Here is a 22,463-nt window from a genome sequence, read left to right on the forward strand (position 1 = left end):
CTCCTATCAGGAGATCAAGTGTGAACCATTTGGTATGGCTTTAGTGACATAGAGAAATGTCTGAAGGGTAATATTTGCAGCTGTTTTTGCTGCTGCAACTAAACACAGATCATGCATTCAGACCATGCAGAAGAGCAGCTCTATATGAGTGCACCATCTACACCTATTTTAAGCTTTCTTCTGAGAGATCTTTCTTTAGACCACCAGAGACCAATGTTTTTCTCAGGACCTTTGCACTAATAGCAATCAGGTGACAGGCAATTTCACTCCAAAAATAGTGCCTCAGTGTAAATCAACCCTTGATCTTCACACATGGCACATAATCAGAAAACAGTGCCTTAAGTATCTTAGGAGAGGTACAGGAAAGAAGGGAACAGACTTTTTAGTAGGGTCTGTGGTAGTAGAACAAGGGGAAATAGCTTTAACCTCAGGGAGGGTAGATATAAGGAAAAAATCTTTTACAATGAGGGTGGTGAGGCACAGGAACGGATTTCCTAGTGTGGTTGATACCTCGTCCCTGGAGACTTTCAAGGTGAGACTGGACTACAGGCAACCTGATGTAGCTGTGGTGTCCCTGTGCATTGCACAGGAGTTAGACTAGATGGTCCTCAGAGGTCCCTTCCTGCTCTAAGGATTCTATAATTCTGATTCAAATAGGATAATTTTCAAGTAAGATAGATTACATACTTAAGGTATTTCTAAATTAAGGTAAATACTAATATGATATTATTTTGTTAAAAACTATAAGATAAAGCTAGCAATTTTCACATTCATGTAACTACCAGTCCAACTCAGTGAAATATAAGTTGTTTCCTTCTATAGAAACAATGTAGGCTTACAAAAATAGCATCCAAACAACAAGACAAACCAAATAAATTGTTAGGAACATATTCACAAACATCAAAATATCCCTTTTTCGTGGCTGTAACACAGTGCCAATATGTGATTTGATCCAGACCTCAGTTCATTTCTTTTTCAGTTTGACAGCTAAAACCTGCATTTCTCTGTCATATATTCCCAAAACTGCTTTGATCCTCTTCAATAAATTTCTTTCTTGATTTGGAGACAATTTCTTCATTTTACAGAAGCTTCTCATTATTTTGATCTTCTTCTCTTTGGCGCAGACAGCATCTCTAGGGAATGTTGTTACCCAGCTGCTGAATCACCTGAGGTCTGTGTGAACCACTATGGTGTAATTAGAACAAACTGTATGCATAATCTTTGAGCATGTCTTCATTAATGCTTAGTGCTAAAGAGGAATTCAATCTTGTAGCAGATATCTCAGTTTCAGGTATTTGCATCCATGAAAGCTATGAAACATCGAGACCTTTGTTGTGCTCCCACCTTTAACTGCCATTAATGTCCTGGAAAGCCACGTATCCCTGAAAACTTAGTAAGCCTGTGTGTCAGCTCAGTTTTTAGTGAGAGCTGGTTGCTGGCTGGTAGCACATGCGACCCAAAGGAGGGTCCATCTCAGTGGCTCCGTTCTGCCACCTGCTGGCAACTTGTGCCCGGAGCACAAATAGAGCACGGCTGCCTGTGTGAGCTCCCTGTGACTGACAGGAGCTGCTGGAGCCCGAGGCTGAGCAAGAAGCTCACAGGGACCGTGTGCTCCAAAACAGGCCAGGGGGCAAGGGGATAGGCGCAGCTACTCTCCCAGCTGATGTCTCTGGGCCTTGACTTCCTCTACCTGATTGCCTGTGGGGACTGAACTGTCTGCAAGCGTCTGAAGCTGGGAGCAAGCTCTGCCTCTAACTTCACCCTCAGCCACTGAGGCTGCAAGGAGAGACAGCTATGCACTCCGAGAGCAACTGCTGGTCTTTTTCATTTGTTGATACCTGGGAGAGATGATCACCCCCAACACACACGCTCCCAGCTGAACACCAGCAGTACCTGTGCAGCTGCCGTGCTCCTGGTGGCACAGCACATCCCAGCAGAGCAGGGCAAGCACCCAGGCGCTGCCTTCACACACTGCCATTCCACTGGCTTAGAGGGGCTGCTCCGGCTTCTGACTGTTACCATTTCAGCCCAGAAAGGAGCTGTGCCGGACGGAGCAAGACTTTCTGGGATAAGAATAGCACCTGCCATCTTAGGACACAGCACAGTTGTCCAGCTCCTGCACGGCAACACGTTGCAGTGAGATATAGAAGGCAAGCTACCCGCTGAGGAATGTCTTCCAGTGCTATTCATGGAGGCGTCTCATCTACAGCAGCAGGCCCGGCCCCACGCAGGAGCCTTGCAAGAGGGGGTTATTTTGAGCTTTGGGCCCTGAGGATGAAGGGAGACAAATGACAGCGATCCTCCTGGCACAGGCAACCTCCAGAGCTTTGTGCACAACTGACACAGCCTGTCACCGCTTCTGGGGATGACTCTTGTGAAGCTGCTGGGCGATGTGGTGGGACCTGAGAGCCCAGAAGATGGCGGCCAGGAAGGAGCTGAGAATTCCCTGGGGAAATGAGGGCAGGCCTCAGGCCCACCTGTCCCAGAGCTCAGGCACTCCACTGCCTGCTTTGTTTTTGGCCACATCCTTAAAGCATCGGCACATACCTTGGTGCAGGTGAATATTGTGATAGGTCAGTGGAGAACAGACACAGGTTTCTGATTTGATAGCTGCTTTATCTTCAGTGAATTACTTGCCCTTTCATATCAGTGCTTGTTGTAGCATTTTACTTTGTATAATAAGTATTTCCCAATTTCTCCCTTCCTCTACATCTCCCAGACCCCATCAGCATTGTCAGCTCAGCCTGTGTGTAGGCCAAAAGGAAAGACATGCTATCTGAGGGAGTAAAATACCCGTCAGCTTTCTTCTTTTCCCTTCCCTGAGGTTATGCTATACACAGACGGTTGTGCAAGAGCTGACAAGGCTGACATTGGAGGTGATGTGCTGAAGAGATGCGTTCTTCTATGAAGAGTGTGGGAAATAAGCCCTGAGCAGGCTTCCTTCCAGCAGGTGGCCCCAGGCAGGGCTCAGCCTTTTGCCACAATGGAGGAAAACCACAAATAGATGGCATCAGCTCAGAGAATCTAAAGAGAAAATGCAGAGTTTAGAGGCACCATCCAAGTGTCATAACAGTGCACTAATTTTGATGTCTGCAGGAAATTGCTTCTGCTGAGTAATTGTCAGTCCTTCATGGTACGATACACTGCGCCATCTGATAGCTTAGTTAGAGACCAGTGTTAAGGGTCTGTGAGTGCCAAGACAGCAGTACATAGCAGGGAAGGGAGAAGGGAAGGGAACACTCTCCTTTGCCACTCACACAGCACGTATGCTGTGCTGATAGGACACTAGGTAAAGCACTGAGAATATGAGAGGGCAAGGAGCTTGAAAACCATGTATGTAGCTGCATCAGTAGAATACCAGGCTTACTCAAAAGAAAATGAAACATAATAGGAATCTGAGATTAAAATAATAATTAAAAAAAAGAACAAAGAAAAAGAAAAAGATATAAAAATAAAAAGAAAAAAGAAAAAACAGAAAGAAAAAGGAAAATCAGAGGAAAAGAAAAAGTAAACAACAAGGAAGCCACTGTTGGTAGTGCTTATGTATATTAATCTATGGGTTTTATTCTCTAGACATTGACGTGGTTACAAAGACATTGCAGAATAAAGCAGGAGAGAGTTCACATTCTGTGCACTCCTCAGGCTTTTTTGTGGCCTCATGACATTCTCACTCTTCCTCTTCTATCTTCTTACTGTGAAACTCCCGAGTCTTCACACGGAGCTTGTTGACCTGTGACTCTGCAATGTCAGCCCGCTCCTCGGCTTCCTCCAGCTCATGCTGGATCTTGCGGAACTTGGTGAGGTTGACATTGGACAGCTCCTCCTGTACAAGTACAAGGAGTTGGTGGTGAGGACTCAAGACAAGGGTTTCAGTCTTCCTGTGCACAGGCTTTCAGGGGCTGTGGTGGCTCCCCAGCACAAAGCACAGGCCTCCTGTATCTCATTGCTGGCCCAGAACCCTCTCAAAGACCTTTTCATCATCACTTATTTAAATCATCCCATCTGAACTAAGCAAAACATTTTTTAATTTTTAGCTCATTTTTGCCCTCTATAGAAGGAGCATAGCTTAACAGTCTAACTATAATGTAATTTTGACAGTCCGTTTAGTCATTATCCTCAAAAGTTCGGGCTAGGGGAGAGCAATAGCTCCATGGAAGAACACTTGTTCCCCACAGGTGCGTTTATAAGTGGTCTTTAGGGAACTGCCTTCTTGTGCCACTTATGAGTGTAGTTTCACATTCCTTCTTTACATCTGCTGTGACAGCACTGATAGGTAAATGCATAGTATCTCCTTCCATAGCCAAACAAACCTCTTACAATCCACAATGCTAGCCTCTGTGGGAGGTAACTCTTACTTTTTTTAGAAAGTTGGTTGCCTTGCAGAGAAAATGGAAACTTATTTCCAGATAAGTTCCAGATATTTCAACAGATAAACTAAGAATTTCTGTCTCCTATTCTGGTTCAGTGTCCTAGTTCTGCAGTCCCTAATATAAGGTGAGGAACTTGGAAGCGGTAAGTCAGTTAGGATGTCCTAAATCTCCCTCTCAAATCAACTACTCATCATAGTTCAGCAGCATTTCTCTGTATTTGGCTGTATGGAAGAAGGAATCAGATCACAGAAATTTATCATCTAAGAGAATGGTTGTGAGCCCTGACTGCCAGTCTGTCCTCCAGTATGAAACAGTCTGCAGCATTTCTCTCAGTTTACTCCTGAAAACAGCATGGCCCAAAGAAAACAAGGCCAGTTATACTATCAAGCATATGTTACTAGAGCCATTAAATTTCTTTAGGGAAGCCATCCCTCACAGGTTTCTTAAGGAGGAGTTTCTTGAAGGTAAACACAAAACAATGTCCTGTCCAATGTTCACCAGTTTCAGTGCTTCCCAAGCACATGATATATTCTCTTGTCCACCTCAGAAAATTATGTTTGTCAACTCTACAAGAAATACTTACAGCCTCCTCAGCTTGCCTCTTATAGGATTTCACCTTCATCTGAAGTTTGTCCACCAGATCCTGAAGTCTAAGAATATTCTTCCGATCTTCCTCAGACTAAAGCAGTTGGTAAGCAGGAAAGAGAGAAAAATTATTTTCCCCACAACACAGATTGACATTTTCTCTTGGATTTAAAGGAAAAAATACCTTGACTTTCTGTCGGGAGGGTGTGTCAACATAAAGATGCCATCAGCCTTACCTGGTAGGTCAGCTCCTTCACCCTCCTCTCGTACTTGCGCACACCCTTCACGGCTTCAGCACTGCGCTTCTGCTCAGCATCAACCTCCCCTTCCAGCTCCCGCACCTGCAATGAGAAACCCATCATTGGAGCTTCCCTGCTCTCTCTGACCTGGGATTACACACACTTGCACAAATACCAGTCCCACACACCCTGGCCTCCAGCTTCTGGATTTGCTTCTTGCCTCCCTTCAGGGCCAGCTGCTCTGCTTCATCCAGACGGAGCTGCAGGTCCTTCACCGTCTGGTCCAGGTTCTTCTTCATCCTCTCCAGGTGGGCACTGGTGTCCTGCTCCTTCTTCAGCTCTTCTGCCATCATGGCTGCCTGGAGAGACAAAGCAGCAAAGCTAGGTTGGAGTCAGAAACCTTTTGGGAGAATGCATCGGCTGTCAGCAAAGAAAGAGCCCCAACTCACATCGGTGATGGCCTTCTTGGCCTTCTCTTCAGCATTGCGGGCTTCCTGAATGGTGTCCTCCATTTCACTCTGAATTTGGGCAATGTCTGTTTCCAGTTTTTTCTTGGTGTTGATCAAACTGGTGTTCTGTACAAAAAGAGATTGCAAGACTTGTACTCTGAGACATGAAATACACCAGCTGCAGTTTAAATGAATACTTTACTCTTCAACTATTCAAAATCTGGAATTCCTTGTTAAATGGCAGTTCAAACAATTTCAGTGGAGGGCTAAGGTGATGGACTGTGACCATGTTTCCATTGCTGGCACCGCTATTCCCTGCCACTAGAAAAGTGTCTACACAACTAGTTTGAGCATCAATGCCTCACCTGGGTATGGAGGAGCTGCACACGCTCACTTGCATCCAGAAGCTCCTGCTCAGCCACTTTCCTCGAGCGCTCCGTCTGCTCCAGAGCTGCCCGCAGCTCCTCAATCTCAGCCTGCAGCAGGTTTGCTCTGCGCTCCACCATGGCCACCTGCTCCTTCAAGTCCTCCTGCGTCCTGAGAGCATCATCCAAGTGTATCTGGGTATCCTGTAGAAGAGGCAAGAGAAATGACAAGGGGCACAGCAAACACGGGTACCTAAATTGTCAGGGAAGACATTCCCTTCTGTGTATTTTGCTGGACAGACCTTCAACACTGTCTGTGTGTTTCTCAGGTTCTTTTGTGCCTCTGCAGCCATGCGGTTGGCATGGCTCAGCTGGATCTCCATTTCATTCAGATCTCCCTCCATCTTCTTCTTCAGTCTCAGGGCTTCATTCCTGCTCCTGATCTCAGCATCCAGGCTGCTCTGCAAGGACTCCACAATTCTGAGGTGGTTTCTCTTCAGCTGGTCAATTTCCTCATCTTTCTCTGCTATCTTCCTGTCAATCTCAGACTTGACCTGGTTGAGCTCCAGTTGGAGGCGCAGGATCTTCCCCTCTTCATGTTCCAGGGAGGCCTGAATAAATGGTCATGATCACTTATAACATAATCAAAACTTTCTAGCTCATTACAGCATATCTCAGGAAATCCGAGGTAGATAGGCTCTGTAGCCAGAACAGAGGGCAAGCATGCCTTTCTTGGCCTGATTTTCTCACTGCTGATATTTTTAGTGTGGCTAACAGTTATTATGAGCATGTACCTCAGCTTCTTCCAGAGCAGCCTGGATTTCAGACTTCTCCTGCTCAATCTGCTTCTTGACTTTCTCCAGCTCATGAATCGCCTTTCCTCCCTCTGCAATCTGCTCCGTGAGGTCAGAAATCTCCTCTGTAGAGAAAAAGGAATAATCACATGGTCAGATATAGAGCATACAGGGAAAGGCCCTGTGCCACCAGCATAAACAGGTCTCCTCCCATCACTGCAGGCACAGACCCAGGTGGAGAGATGGGCAGGAAAGCTTCTGAGAAAGCCCTGCCAGCAACAAAGGCTGAGCAACTTACGCTGCAAGTTCTTGTTCTCACGCTTCAGCGTTTCCAGGTGGTCCAGGGACTCCTCATAGGCATTCTTCATCTTAAACAGCTCTGTGCTGAGGGACCGAGACTCCTTCTGGGAGGCCTCCAGCTCAGCCTGCGTTTCCTCATACTTCTGCTTCCACTCTGCCAGGATCTGAGGAGCAGCAGAGTGTGAGTATGGATGTGGCAACCACCTTCTGCTCAGGAATCACAGGGCTGTGATTCAGAATCAATCTGGAGCCCAGACTACCTTGTCAAAGTTCTTCTGCTTCTTGTCCAAAGCTGCGCAGGCAGCATTTGCTCTCTCCACATCAATCATCAGGTCCTCCACCTCATTCTGCAGCCTCTGCTTTGTCTTTTCCAGGGAAGCGCATTTGGCATTCACAGCTTCAACATGTTCCTCGGCATCCTGCAGGCGCTGGGCCAGCTTCTTTCTGGGAGGTTGTAAGCACAGCTCAGTATTTGGGAGGAAAGTGGAGATTTTTCTGTAGTTTTCATCATCATACTCAGGCACTCCACAGTATTCTGCCCAGATGCACCTAGTGCAGAGCCTTTCCCAAACTTTGGTCCCTTTTCCTTTCCTCAAGTCTAGAAATCCCTCATCTCACTGCATACACCATACATTGCCTTTCTCTTCATTCTCCGTCATGTGGACTGTTTGTCCTTTTGAAACCACCACCTCAACAGCACCAATTTCCCTTTCATATTGCTCCTCTTCAAACTACTATTTAGCTTTTGCCCTTCAGTATCTCAGTGATTTCTTCCAATTTCCGCTACTTTCTGCCAGCTTTCCCCGCTTTCTCCACATACTTGGCCTCCTCCAGCTCCTCTGTGCGCTGAATAGCATCTGTCTCATATTTGGTTCTCCACTGGGCCACTTCACTGTTGGCCTTGGACAGGGCACGCTGCAGCTCACCCTTGGCTTCCTGCTCCTCTTCATACTGTTCCCGGAGCAAGTCACAGTCATGGCGAGCAGACTGCAAGGCGTGGGCCAGGGCGTTCTTGGCCTGTGAAGAAAATTGTATTAAGGTAATGAACAGCCTCTGAAACAGTAGGATGGTAAGAAAGAGAACATTGTTTAAGGCAATTGGAATCAGAAATGTGCAGTCAGCTCCAACTGATAAAGTGCATATGTATTCTCAAATGTTCTTAATAGTCCATTCATCACATTATGGAATGTTTGTTCAGGAGATATGATGAGTAAATTCTAAACAAGAATCTTGGAAATTTTGAATTCTTTGAAATTTGTTCTGAATGTCATATTTCATTAAAGTAAAATAGAAACTCAGTCTATATAAATATATCTGAGCCTTGTTTATAAACCATTTGCCAGTGGTATAAAACATTATACACCATTATTAAACCAATTGAAAATCTAAGGATGTCCTTTTGTATTTTTATATCCAGTTTGGAGGTGATGCCTTCACTGGCATTCTTCCCCTAATACATAGGGTTTTCAGAGTTGTCCACCAGTTTTGAAATGTGCAAAATGAAAATTCTGATTCTTTATAGAATCAGGAATTATTTAATAAGAAATTAGCTAAATCCCAAGCCTATCCTGCTACAGGGAGTACCTTTATTTCTTCCTCTAGATGTCTCTTTAATTCCTCAATCTGTTGAGTAAATGCCTGTTTGCCTCTTGATAACTGAGATATCAAAGCATCTTTTTCTTCTGCTTGCCGTGAGTATTCACCTGAAAAATTTACAGATAGATGGTATTGTTAAGAGAAATACTAAAACAAGATGTGCTTATAGCACTGTATGCCAGCTTATAGAGGATAGACCAACTTGAATACAATTTGACACTTTTATTGGCAGATCTCTTGCAAATTCTCGCAATCTAGAGGAGTGTATGGATACTTTACCTGCTTCTGTCTGCAGACGAGCTCTTTGAGTATTGAGGTCATTGATCATGCGCTGATGCTCTTCCTCCTTTGTCTTAATCTCACTCAGCTGATCTTCCAGTGTGCGGCACATCTTCTCCAGATTTGCCTAGGTATGAAAAACATTTAAGTACAGTAAGAATATCATTACATTCTGGCATGTTGTTCTTTTGATGAAAAGTAACACTACTGGGTACAATTGCAAATTGCAGTTTAAAAGTTTGGTATCATGTACTTGGTCATAAGCCTAAAGTAATCCTATACCTTGGCTTTGGAGACAGACTCCATGTTGCTGGCCAAGTCATCAATCTCCATCTTCAGCTCACTCTTCTCCTTCTCCAGCTTCTGCTTGACTCGCTGCAGGTTGTCGATCTGCTCCCCAAGCTCCGCTGTGCTGTCCGCATGCTTCTTCCGCAGGGCGGCAGCCGTGGCTTCGTGCTGCAGTGTGGCCTCTTCAAGGTCACGGCGCATCTTCTGAAATTCTGCCTCACGCTTCTTGTTCATATCAATCTGAGCTGCTGTAGCCCCTCCTGCTTCCTCCAGGCGCTCACTGATCTCCTCCAGCTCCCTGGAGAGGTCAGCCCGGTGCTTCTCTGCTTTTGCCCGAGAAGTTCGCTCTGCCTCAATTTCCTCCTCCAGTTCCTCAATACGGGCCTGGAGAACATCAGGAACCCTTCACAACCATGCCTTCCTCAAATTGATGTTTTCTGAAGGGAAAAGGGAAGGACCAGAGACTTGCCTGCAGCTCCTTGATCTTCTTCTGTAATTGCATGCCCAGGGCTTGCTCATCCTCAATTTTGCTCTGGATCTGACTGATTTCAAAGTCTTTCCTTTGAAATGAGATAAATGGTGTTAGTGTCTGAACAAAATTCCCAAGTGCATCTGCCCGGCAGTCAGGTGTCACGTAAACACACTTACTTCTTCAGTTTCTCGTCCAGCTGCTGCTTGTCATTTTCCAAATCCATTATGCTGTCATGGGCCAACTTCAGGTCTCCTTCAAGTTTCCTCTTAGCTCTCTCGAGGTCCATGCGCAGCTTCTTCTCTTGCTCCAGGGACCCTTCCAGCTAAACAGAATATGACTATCAGTGCTCTGCCAGCCATGTTTATCTCCACAACTGTCCTGTAATGGCTGTGTGCATTTTGCTTACATCATCCACTTGCTGCTCCAGCTTGGTTTTAGCTTTGGTCAGCGTATTGACTTTGTCCTCTTCAGCCTGCAGGTCATCCAGTGTCTGCTGATGGGCCTCTTGGAGGGCTTTCTTCTCTTTTGTCAGCTTCACAATGGTCTCATCCAGGGCTGCCATCTCCTCTGTGAGGTTTTTCACCTTTGACAAGAAGGTAGTAAGTATAGATAAAAAATGATGTTTACAATTTAGTACTGTGCAACAAAAGTGAGCGACTTGTTCTGCCTCATACCTTGTTTTCAGTGGCATGCTTTTCCTTCTCAACTTTGGCCAGTGTTAACTCCAGGTCATCTATGTCTTTCTTCAGCTCTGAACATTCATCTTCCAGTTTCCTCTTTTTGGCTGTCAGCTCAGCATTAATTTCCTCCTCATCCTCAGCCCGTTCTGTCACCTCCTTAATTTTGGCTTCCAGCTGGATTTTGGTTTTGATGAGCTGGTCACATCTTTCTTCAGCATCAGCCAAGCTATCTGCTTCCTGATGGGAAGACACATATTTTCTTCATTTATGTTCTGAAGTTTTCTAAGGATGTCTTAAAAGCAGGGATGAAATTGACTGTTTCTCACACAACTCACTTATTTTGCCCAATCTGTTGTTTTTGGTTTTTTGTTTGTTTCTGAGAAGGGTATGCAGCCTTTCTCTGGAAAATACATTGATTCCCAATTGTTTTTGTCTCCTTAATATACGTAATGTATGGGGTAAGTGTGAGAAATTATCAATTGCACAGAAAATACAGATGTTAAGCACTTTTTGTTTTTCAAAAATGCTGTAGTGAATAGACTTTCTTTTGTGATTTAGTTCTGTAGAAAACACTATTGTGTGGGAAGTAATAGTTTTGGTAATCTAAGGAATAATTTAATGGAAGAAGAGGACTCTTTCTATAAATTTATTAAGAATGCTCCTTCATTAAATCAGATACAACTTGTGCACATCTTCTTCCTACATATCATCTTCCCAAGGTTTGCCTGGAGTTTCATATGCAGATTTCAACCAAACACCACATCCTCTTACTCTGGTGAGATTTTTGATATTATGAATTTGCTTTTTCCCAAATACTCCTCAGTGCTAAATATCTTACAAGAAAATTTAATGTGATATTTATTTTTCTTCAAATACCAGAGAAAATAGATAACACAATTTTCATATTTTTCTATGGGAATGTTCAAATAACTGAATAATTAAGTGCTGTGTACTGGCTTTAGCTGTTAATTTTTCTAATCTAAGCTGATATTTATGGCGATTTGTGAATGATAAATATATTTGTGCTTTTTCTTAATCAGTGTTTTATTTTGTGAAGTGCCGTATCTCTACAGGGTTCTCAGCACTGTTTACAGCAAGCTACCATACAGTGCATAGCAGGAAAAAAAAAAAAAATGCAAAAAATTTCAGTGTTCAGAACAAAAAAAGACCAACTTTAAAATGTGTTTGGTTTTTTTTTTTCATTATAAATTGAATTTCTGACCTTGGTTCATTCTAGTTAAGTCTAAAACACATAGAGTTCTATTATGTAATAAATAGAGGAGGAAAAAGAAAGAAACATGAACTTTGTGTCTGTAACTTCTTAAACTAAGTGGAAATTAGAAGACGTATTTCCCAATTTCTGAGTGAATGACTAGTCAGTCTATAGTAAATAAGAAAAGGGTGGATGGCTTTCCCTGCAACAGTTTACACTAGTTTCAACTCTTGCTTGCATTTACACTACAGAAGGAGTTCATTGCTCTATGTCCTTGTGCTATAAAGACAGCCTCTGCAGAATTCACCTGCTTAGGGTATCTAGGGTTTAGGTAGAACTCTACTCTGAGTATTTCATGTTCACTAGCTGTAGGTAACAAAAGCACTGACTTCAGGTTCACTTATTCTTTGTATGGACTTTCAGGAGGACTTATCATGAGGAAACACTTGTTTCCTAAACAATGCATACATTCAATTCATAAATCACCAAATTTCTGTCTTATAGTCTTCTGTAATCTGACCTTTTGTTTGATAAAGAAAAATCTGAACATACTAACTTATTTTCTCTGTGATAAGTGAATGGTAAACTCACAGCCTGCACTTGGAGCTGCAGATCATTTTTCTCCTGCACCAGCTTCACCATTTTCTCCTCCAGCTCCTTCCTCTTTGCCTCAGACTTTGCAAGCTCTTCCTTAGTCTTCTCAAACTCTTCTTTCATATTGGCCATCTCCTTCTCAGACTCTGCACTCTTCAGCAGAGGTTTGATTTTGAAGAACAGCTTCATCCAGGGCCAGTGCTTGACATTCATGAAGGCACGAACATTGTACTGGATGCAGAAGATGGACTCCCTAAAGCACAGTTAAAATGTACATTTGATTATTTTGTGTGATGTGATCATCCACACTTTCCCCAAAGTATGGTGCCTTTAAGTGAGGATGGGGAACACCTACCTCCTCTCCACCATTCTCTGGTACTCCACTCTCATCAGGAAGCCCCTGCACCTGGCCTGTGTGCGAGTGATGAGCTGTGCCAGCTTCTCATCCCTCATCTCCTCCAGGAGTCCCAGCAGCCCAGCTTTGAAAAACACCTGGAGATAGGGAACATTGCAGCACATCACTGTCAGGTGGAACAAAACACAAACATAGACACTGAGTTGAGGAGACCTGGTACCTTGGTGTGACCAAATTTGTACTGGGTGTGGTCCACATCAATAGATGAAAGGAGTTTTTCAGAAGCTTTCTTGCTATCAATGAACTGTCCCTCAGGGATGGCACTGGCATTAAGGACTTTGTATCTGCAGTCAAAAACAGATTAGGATGTATTCAACCAGCAAACCACTGCTTATACTGAGTGCCTTGATATTGTGTGAGAGAAATGATAGTTTAATAGGAACTGCTTTCATGCTAATGAATTCTGTCATTTGTATGAAACAGATGTGTGTGGAATTTCAGTTCTAATGAAGCTGATATTTATGGAGATGAGTCCATAGAGTTAGTCTCTGTTGAATAGAATGAAGAAAACTTGCAGTGCATAGAGTAGGAAATAGAGAGGGTTTAATCAGTTGTACAAAGTGCTCAGCATAGCTAAAATCATTAAGGACAGAAAGCCTTTTACCTCTGTTTAAAGTCTGCATAGAGGACTCTGCTGGGGAAGCCTTTCCTGCAAATCCTTATCCCTTCCAGCACACCATTACAACGCAGCTGGTGTAGTACAAGTTCATGCTCCATGGCACCTAAAAATTCATCGCATTTTTTTTTGAATACTGGTTTTGTACAGAGGGAATGACTGTATAAGAGGAAAATCTCTTTTTGCTTAAGCTTCTTACCGGGTGTTTTTGTTTCATTTGGAATGATGCAGCGAACAAAGTGTGGGTGAGTGCTCCGTAGATTGGTCATCAGCTTGTTTAAGTTCTCCTAGAGGGATCAGTAAGTAATGTCAGTTTTGTATGTCTGGTGTCTGATACATCAAGCATATGGGAATGACTTTTGAGACTTGTCAGAATTAGCTAGGCTTCAGAGCACTTCTGTAAAGCCACAAAACCCAAACATTTATTCCATTTGTAGACAGTTAATGTCATTATTGAAGACTGATATACTTCTATATTGCTGTTAATCCAGTAGAAACTATTATACAGTTTCTCACTTCCATACAAAGTAACTAGGTTTTTTGTGTTCTACCTACAAAAGTTAATCTGTTTGAGTAAAAATCAGTTTTAGTCTGTTTTTAAGTAAGTTAAATACCTTCTTGGAAAGTGTTTCTAAGGAGATTCTGAATCCACCACAATGCAAGAATCATAGAAATGCAAGTATTCTAAAATTACAGCTGGTCTGACCCAAAGACTTAAAAAAAAAAAAAATTTAGTACAATCTTTTCAAAAACAAATAAAAAATAGGATTCAGTTTTTTTAATCATTGAAGCCTAAATGCTTGATTTTGAACAATACTTATTAGCAATATTAAAATTAATCTTGAAAAAATGGTAATGAGTTTTCAAAATAATTGATCAACTTCACCGTAATACAAAAGTAGTACCATATTATTTAATATTGCTTTTACCCTTTCTCCATGTTACAAAGAGATAAGGAATACAGTACTGTACCCGGAAAAGAGCTGAAACAGTTTGGAAAGAAGAACCCTTCTTCTTGCCCCCCTTTTTGCCTCCACCGCTAGCCTCTGCAAATGACAAAAATGAAGAAGAGTAATAAAAATGGATTCTGCATATTGGAGAGTGTAGAACAACAAATAACATTAAACATTTATTGTTCCCTGCTCTAATTAACTTTGAACGTTTATGAAAGGATAGAGTTTACAGAACTGACCTGCATCTGCTCCACCATAGCTGGCAAACAGTAAGGCCAGCGTCTTCACAGATGATTTCTGGTACAGCCCAATGACAGTTTCGTTCAAGGGGTCCTTGTTCTTCTCAAGCCAACCAGTGATGTTGTAGTCCACTGTGCCAGCATAGTGCACCAGGGAGAAGTGGGCCTCAACCTTTCCTTTGGCAGGCTTGGGCTTCTGGAAGTTGCTGGACTTGCCCAGATGCTGGTCATAGAGCTTGTTTTTGAAAGAGGTGTCAGTTGCCTTGGGGAACATGCACTCCTCTTCCAGGATGGAGAAGATGCCCATGGGCTGGAAGATATTACAACAGATAGGACAGAGAAACAGATTAAAAAGGAGACATATTTTGATTAAAAAGAAGATAAATGAAAAAGAAAAGATTGTTTCTGTGAATTTCACGATCATTTGACAGAGAAAATTAACTGGGGCTCATCTTTTTTACTGATGGAAATATACCTTCTCAATGAGCTCAATGCAGGCAGCCAGGTCCATCCCAAAGTCAATGAATGTCCATTCAATGCCTTCCTTCTTGTACTCCTCTTGCTCCAGCACAAACATGTGGTGGTTGAAAAACTGTTGCAGTTTCTCATTGGTGAAGTTGATGCACAGCTGCTCAAAGCTGTTGAACTGCAGAAAGTAAAAAGAGATGCAAAAAATGTTTGCAAGGTTCAGGAATAACAGCAGGATTTTTTGCTGTGTAATCCCAGTTCTTCACGGATTATAGTTCAAGGCCTCTTCCTTTTTTTTTTTTTTTTTTTCCCCGTGGTTAAAGAAAAGGTAATTCCAGGAGTCAAAGAAAAAAGTGCAGGAGGATTAGATCTTCTCTTAAATATGTCTCAGAATTTGCTCTATTCTCAATTGCCATTTTAAGAAGCTGCTAGGAAAACTGTGCTACTTACATCAAAGATCTCAAAGCCAGCGATGTCCAGGACACCAATGAAGTACTGCCTGGGCTGCTTGGTATCCAGCTGCTGGTTGATGCGAACAACCATCCACAAGAACATCTTCTCATAGACAGCCTTTGCCAAGGCACCTACAGCATTGTTCACCTGATGCATGGAAAGAGGTTTGGAGAATAGAGCAGAGGAGTATCAAAGAGTTCTTAATTCAAAGCATGTTTCAATTTAATGTGTTTCTTACCTGCTGCACAGTTTGACCTTTGGTCACATATTCATTCCCAACCTTGACTCGAGGGTAACACAAGGCTTTGAGCAGGTCTGCTGAGTTCAGACCCATCAGGTAGGCAGCCTTGTCTGCAACTAAGCACCAGGAGTGAGAAACAAATGTTGAATGGTGCCTTAAGTTTGGTCCTTAGAGACTGTCTCAAAAGTAACAGCAGTGTTCACTGTTAAAGATTTGCAAAGAAGGTATCTGAGAGCTACAAAGCCAATGTCTCTGTTCTCTGTACAACACAAAGTCCTTTCTAAGCTTTGGTTTCTACAAACGTTATTAGTGAGAATTAGTGACCAATAACATTATGGCAGAAGGCAACTATGGATACTGAATTCCTGCCAGAGTATGTCAAATCTTTTATTTAAAAAGTAGTCATAGAATTAAAATGGAAATATGATAGATGAGGTAGATGTATCAAAGATTACACAACCATGTAATTCTATATTTTATCTTAATTTTTCATACTAAAAACCTGAAATCTTCCTGAATGATCTTAGTGACAAATACCAAATCTTTTGCAAAGTTTGTTCAGTTAGCTGATACCTTCTGTGCCATCTGGCTCTGCCTGCTCCTCTCGCTGCTTCTGCTTGAACTTCAAATTCCCATAGTGCATGACAGCCCCTGTCAGCTTGTAGATGGCTGTTTTTTCATCGGCAGTGAAGCCCAGGATGTCAATGGCACTCTAGGAACAGACTCAGTAAAATAAATACATTCGTACTAGAGCTCCTGTCCATAAAATTACCTGTTTTATGTATTACTCACATCTGTAGCCATAAGCTCCTCTTGATCATCAATGCTGGGAACAGTAATCTCACCTTGACTAACAAAGTGGTAATCATATGGGTTGGTGGTAATAAGGAGCATGTCTGAAAGCAGGGATAGGAAAGGACACAGGCTTACATTTTCAGAAGGGCAGTAGAGGAAACAGTTGCTCAGTTTTCATTTCCAAACAGACATAATGATCCTTCCTACCTATTAGCTCTGGCTTCTTGTTGGACATGATCTGATAAAAAATGTGGTAGCTTCTTTCAGCCTTGAGCTGGAAAGTGACCCTGGACTTCTCCAGCAGATCTGACAAGTAAGGAAGGAAGAGTCAGGTACAAGACAGGACACAGAGGTGAGAATTTGAGAAGAAAGGTGAGCAAGACAGGAGCAGCTCTTACAAGTTTCAATGTCAGCAGAAGCCAGTTTGCCTGTGGCCCCAAAGTGGATTCTGATGAATTTACCCTGTTGAGGGGAAAAGAACAATTTCAGCCTGGCTGCATTTCACTGCCCCCATATAAAACAGGGAGAATAATGGCCTGAAACACAGTTTCTGTAGGGAAAGGCTGGGAGAGCTGGCCCTGTTCAGTCTGGAACAGAGAAATGTCAGGGGCATCTTCTCAATGTCTAGAAATGTCTCAAGGGATGGTTCAAACAGGTCAGAGCCAGGCTCTTTCCGGAGCTACCTAATGACAGGGCAAAACACTAGGAGAAAAAAACAAAACAAACACACTTGGAACACAAGAGGTTCCATCTGTACTCTGCCAATGGCTGAGCACTGGCACAGACTGCACAGAGTCTGTGGAATCTCCTTCCTTCAAAAGCTGCCAGGATGTGCTGCAGGACAGCCTGCTCTGGGTACACTCTCTTGAGTAGGGAGGCTGGAGCAGATCACCTCCAAACATACCTTCCCACCTCAGCCATGTTCTGATTCTATGGAAGTTTTTGTCCAAAGCTGCAACTTACAAAGCGTGAGGAGTTGTCATTCCTCACAGTCTTGGCATTCCCAAAGGCCTCCAGCAGGGGGTTGGCACTGATGATTTGATCCTCAAGCGTTCCCTACAGGATGATCATTATTCCTCGTTATTATTTCCAAAAATGGGGAAACAGAAAAACGCACTGTTTTAAGCCAGTGTCTCTTAATGTACCTGCATTTTGCCAGACTGCTCCTCCTTCTTCTTCTCCCCACTAGCTGCAATTGTTGCAAAGTACTGGATGACACGTTTCGTGTTCACAGTCTTCCCTGCACCAGATTCTCCGCTGTCAAACCAAACAGAGAAGCAAAGAGCGTGAGGTCAGTGAGAAGGTCCCCTGGCACAGGGCAGCCCCGCAGGGACCCAAGCTGGGAGCATACTTACGTGATCAGAATTGACTGATTCTCGCGGTCTGTGAAAGAGATAGAGATAAGGAGGCTTTTCCTACTGCTCATAAATAACAACAAACATAAGATCTAGGATACAAATTCAAACTGAAATCTGCAGGGGCTGCAGGGACGGAAGGCAATTAAAATCCCTGGATATTCCAGTTAATGTGCAGCAGTGCTATGTAGCCCCACCACATGCATTCTCAACAAGTTAGGTAAAGATACCACTTTAGAGTGACTTTTATGTTGTTTTAAAGTTACATGCCTTCCATATGCCTTTAAAGGTATTCTTTATTTCATCTGATTTCTCTAATATTTGATAAGTATACACAACACAATTATTGAGATGGGGACTGATCTCACTTGAATTCTCCTGGAGATAAAATATAGCTGAGAAAATCTGGAGAGCTCACAAACAATAATACCTAACCAATCCTTCTCATCGTTTTTAACTTATTTCATTTTTTATCCTACGTATACAGAAATCATATATTTCTGAGATCATACAAAGACAGGTTTATTCTATATTTTATGCACTTTCCATCATGTAACAGAAGAACAGGAAAAGAAGATACAAAGCCTGTACACCACTGATTTCAATACACTCATAGAGAAGAGAAAATAAGGAAAAGAAAAAGTCTAAATGAAATAAATTAAGGAAAGCCAGTCAGGTTGAATACTAAAAGCTTTTTATTTTCCCTTTACACTGTATTTCTAAAAGCACAGCATCTTATGCTCATTCTCAATGGATCAGTATAGTCTGGACCAGACACTAGGTGTCTTCTTCCCAAAAAAAGTTACTCCTAGACTACATTCATTACATTGTCCAGGTCTTTGTTGATTGTAATGGGAATACACTCAGCCTACACAGATCCTTACAGCTGAGTGCATTTATCTTCTATTAATCTCAAACATTGTATTTTGATTGTTGCACTGAATTTCCAAAAAAAGACTCCAGTATTTCCTCCTACAAAGAGCTCCTTACAACAGCAATTTGAAGGAGATCAAGAACTCATCAGCTAGCATATATGCTAGCAGCTAGCATATCATTTTTTGTAAGACATGTGGTTGTACACTTGCTTTGTAGAAATATAGATGTCAAAAAGCATGTTTAAATAAGCAGTGATTAATGCTATAACTGAAATAAAACATTCATAATATCTCATCAGGAAAATCTTGTTATTTTTAAAATACCTTTTTAGTAGAATGAATTTGGGAACAACTCACCAGTCAGCATGAACTGATAGGCGTTGTCAGAGATGGAGAAGATGTGTGGAGGGGCCTCCTGGCGCTTTTTGCCTCGGTAGGCCAACACCACCTCCGGGTTGTACACCGGCAGCCACTTGTAGGGGTTGACAGTGACACAGAACAGGCCCGAGTAGGTCTGCGAGGAAGGGACACAGCACATTGCATTCCACTCAGCCTGGCACAACAGTCCTCCCAAGCTACGCTACCCAAGGAAGAGCTGCTGGTACTTACGTAGATCATCCAGGCTGCATAACGCTCTTTGAGGTTGTACAGCACAGCGGGTTCATGGAGGTGAGTCATCATGGCCATGTCCTCAATTTTATCGTACTTGGGAGGGTTCATGGAGTAGACCTGATCATCCTTCACAGTCAGAGTCTGTCAAGGAATTGAAAGATCTGTCTGTCAGCTAAAAGCTCAGAGTGGAGATTAAATGCTGATATGAAACTTGCTTTTTTCTCACCTCTCCACCTTCAGTCTTGACAGTGACCTTCCCTGTTTCCCTGCTCTGGATTGTCCCTTTCACAAAGGATTCCTTTGGATGAGCCACAAAGACTGATGACTTGGCATCAAAAGGCTTGTTCTGGGCCTCAATTCTTTCCTTCTCTGACTTTCGAAGATAAGGAGCAGCCTCCCCAAAGATGGCCATTTCAGAATCTGAAGAAGCCATGGCTGCTCTTCACTGAAGGCACGTCAGCAGAGTAGTCTGGTAGGGAAAAAATGTTGTGGATCACGGATAGAACTCCTTACACTTAAGCTAATCTTCCAGAAAACCTCCTAGCAACAACCACTTACATTCACTTTGACTTAAACTTAAAAGTACTAAGTCCTACTCAAGAGAGAGACTTGGACTTCTAAAAATCCTCAGCAATATATAATAGAATATCATCTCAATCCTGACTACAATTTGGCATCTCACTTTGATGAATTCTCATCAGTTTTGAGACTTTCACTAAAAGAACCTACAGCCAGTGAAAACCACTCTCTGGTCCTTAATTACAAATGATGATTCTTTAAGATAGTCCTTCCTTTTTAAAATATTACCAGGTGGCCTATAAATTAAGTTACTTCACTTTTGAGATCTTTCCTGTTTTCAACAGTCTAGCCTAAGCAAGAGTCTGTAGCAATACAAGTCTGTTACGATGAGAAATCATGCAGCTGTAAATAATCCTGCATTAGTCTGTACTGTAGAAGTGTATTATTCAGTATATTACCCTTTAAGAATGACTTGTACAGGGGAAACCAGTCAGTCCTGTGAAACAGGAATGGCAGTTGTTTCTTGATGCAGCAAAGAGTTTTAAAGAAAATTCCTAGATTGCAGTTACAGACATGCATTGAAATTATATTAACAGCTTTGTTCATGTGGACAGTCCATAATGGGAATTATGACTGTTGGCAGAGGCATGATATATTGACTGGAATATTGCAAGGACAACATCCTCTTTTTTCAAGCTCACAAAATGCATGCTCTTACCTTGAAGCCTTCTGTGGAGACAGGCCAGACTTCTCCCTGGGAGATTTTATAGTGTCTCGCCTGCAGAAGCTGTAGATGCTCGCTCCCCCTTTCTTCGGTCAAAACATTTCTGGCAAAATTTCTTTGGCAAAGCATTGTCTGGCAAACTACAGACATAATTGTCATTTGATTTGAATGATATAATTAGAATGTTTTTATATCTTACTGACTATGTGAATATATCTATAAATAATTTATCAAGTGTGTTAAGGAGAAAATCTAGACTACTCAAGGCACTTAGAGAACTTGGATGCTGGAACTTACAGTTTCTATTGCTGGCTTTCTCAGTGATTTGCTGTTTGACCCATGGCAGTTTGCTTGGTATGTTTATACCAGTTTTTCAGTCATACAATGGCAATGATATCATGTCTATGATGGTTTATGAACAAACACACTGAAAGCAACAGGAACGGTAGGTAAAAAAACAGCACATTGCTTTTAAGAACCACTTTGCATTAGTATATTCTAAAAATCAGGAAGTCAAAATGTATTACAGCTGCAGTTTCTATATAGGACAGTCACAATAGTTGAGATGGTTTGAAATACATTGAGTTGAAGTTCAGGAGGCTCTTCCAAGTAACAGGAGACTCTAGTTTGAAATGGAACTCTAAACAGATTCCTGAGCTGACTTTTGAGATATCAAATTAAAATATATACTTATGTATGCATAGATAATATATGCTTTTGTGCATATGTCATTAAAAAAGGACTCCCCAAGAACTTCTGCTTTCTCGCTGTTCACTCTCTTACACATTTCACATGCATTTGATGTATGTGTCATCTACATAAATAACTAATCCCCTCTTGTCAAACCAGAGATACAGAGGCCCCCAATCTTTTCCTTACCTACAAGTCCCCAAGACAGTATCCCTCACCCAGTTTTCACCCACTCTTCACCATGTTTGTAGACACAATCACACATATTATTACCTCAGCCTACAGTTGTAGATACTGTGCATTCTAATAAATCCACTATCCACCACTGCAATTCCATTGAAATGCATGTATTTGCACATTCACTATCCAATAAAATGTCTAACACCACAGTACTATGTATACAAGAGCTACAGAGGTAACTGACTATCTTTTGTAACACTGACAGTACAAGAAAAGGAGATCTCCAGCCAGTCATTCATGGAATCTTGGAGAAAAATTAGGCATTCAGTTATTAGGAACATATACTGTCAATGGCTTTTGGCACTGTCTTTCTTTTCAGTTGCATAGCAGATTCAAATCAAATAGACTGTACTCAAAGGATTTGGAAATTGTGAAGATGCACGCCATGTTGAGCACTGAAGACCTGTTTCAGCATTTCTTCATGCTTATGTTGGTCAGGGAATTCAGGAGTAGGTTTCCTTAACTTTCCATCTTCAAGCCCTTCCCCAATTCTCACTTCTCATCAACCATCCTCTAACAGACCCCCATCAAAATTTGCCTCATTTTCATCTCATCTCAGTGTTCATCTACATTTTCAAACAGCAGCTCTACATAATCAAGGAGTACCTTAACATAAAGCATAAATTCCCCTCCTCATCTCCCCTGCTATTCTTTCTGAGCAGCCTGTACCCTCCTATGCATATGCTCCAGTAGTGCACAATATACCATCACGATTCTGAACATGTTCGCTTTCTCCCTTTCGAAATGTTGTATTTGCAGTTGTTCCTCTGCCAATTATGGACTTAACTTTTGATGATGAAGCCAATTTCATACTCCTGTCTGCAGGTTAGCACTTTCACTGCAAAAACTTTGTTTCTTATTTCTCAAATGCAGATGTCCAAAGATCTAGACAAAAACAAAGATAAAGTTAAATTTCCAAGCTTGGCATGGAAGCTCCTCCCTGAAAATTTGAGTGATTAATGGAATCCTATAGTATTAAAAGGGCTTACAGGGAAATCGAGAACTACAGTGCAGTAAGTGTGACATCTGTACTGGACAAATCAA

The 22,463-nt window shown here is 42.2% G+C and overlaps 1 protein-coding gene and 1 long non-coding RNA gene across 15 annotated transcripts in view; one reads left to right on the forward strand and one right to left on the reverse strand.

Annotated features, from left to right (window-relative positions):
• LOC107322053 (uncharacterized) overlaps positions 1-22,463 on the forward strand; it is a 109,032-nt gene that overhangs the window by 48,310 nt on the left and 38,259 nt on the right. The gene's annotated exons all lie outside the window — the stretch shown is intronic.
• Positions 3,530-20,501, reverse strand: LOC107322047 (myosin heavy chain, skeletal muscle, adult-like). The gene is made up of 39 exons (XM_015879643.3): positions 20,484-20,501; positions 19,473-19,715; positions 19,244-19,387; positions 18,992-19,148; positions 17,760-17,787; positions 17,550-17,661; positions 17,368-17,460; positions 16,803-16,866; positions 16,612-16,710; positions 16,402-16,505; positions 16,183-16,321; positions 15,607-15,725; positions 15,366-15,515; positions 14,923-15,093; positions 14,448-14,757; positions 14,228-14,301; positions 13,455-13,542; positions 13,244-13,361; positions 12,800-12,923; positions 12,580-12,716; positions 12,222-12,477; positions 10,412-10,654; positions 10,144-10,320; positions 9,914-10,059; positions 9,735-9,825; positions 9,260-9,649; positions 8,978-9,104; positions 8,687-8,805; positions 7,923-8,119; positions 7,363-7,546; positions 7,101-7,266; positions 6,803-6,927; positions 6,311-6,619; positions 6,009-6,212; positions 5,644-5,769; positions 5,383-5,553; positions 5,192-5,296; positions 4,954-5,049; positions 3,530-3,823 (listed from the first exon to the last, which is right to left on the reverse strand). Exons 2-39 carry the CDS (start codon positions 19,677-19,679, stop codon positions 3,668-3,670), a joined length of 5,826 nt encoding a protein of 1,941 aa, XP_015735129.2. The 5' UTR covers positions 19,680-19,715; positions 20,484-20,501; the 3' UTR covers positions 3,530-3,667.

This window comes from Coturnix japonica, chromosome 23 (assembly GCF_054131305.1).
Source record: "Coturnix japonica strain WE chromosome 23, WE-NBRP24, whole genome shotgun sequence".
Lineage (NCBI taxonomy): Eukaryota > Metazoa > Chordata > Aves > Galliformes > Phasianidae > Coturnix > Coturnix japonica.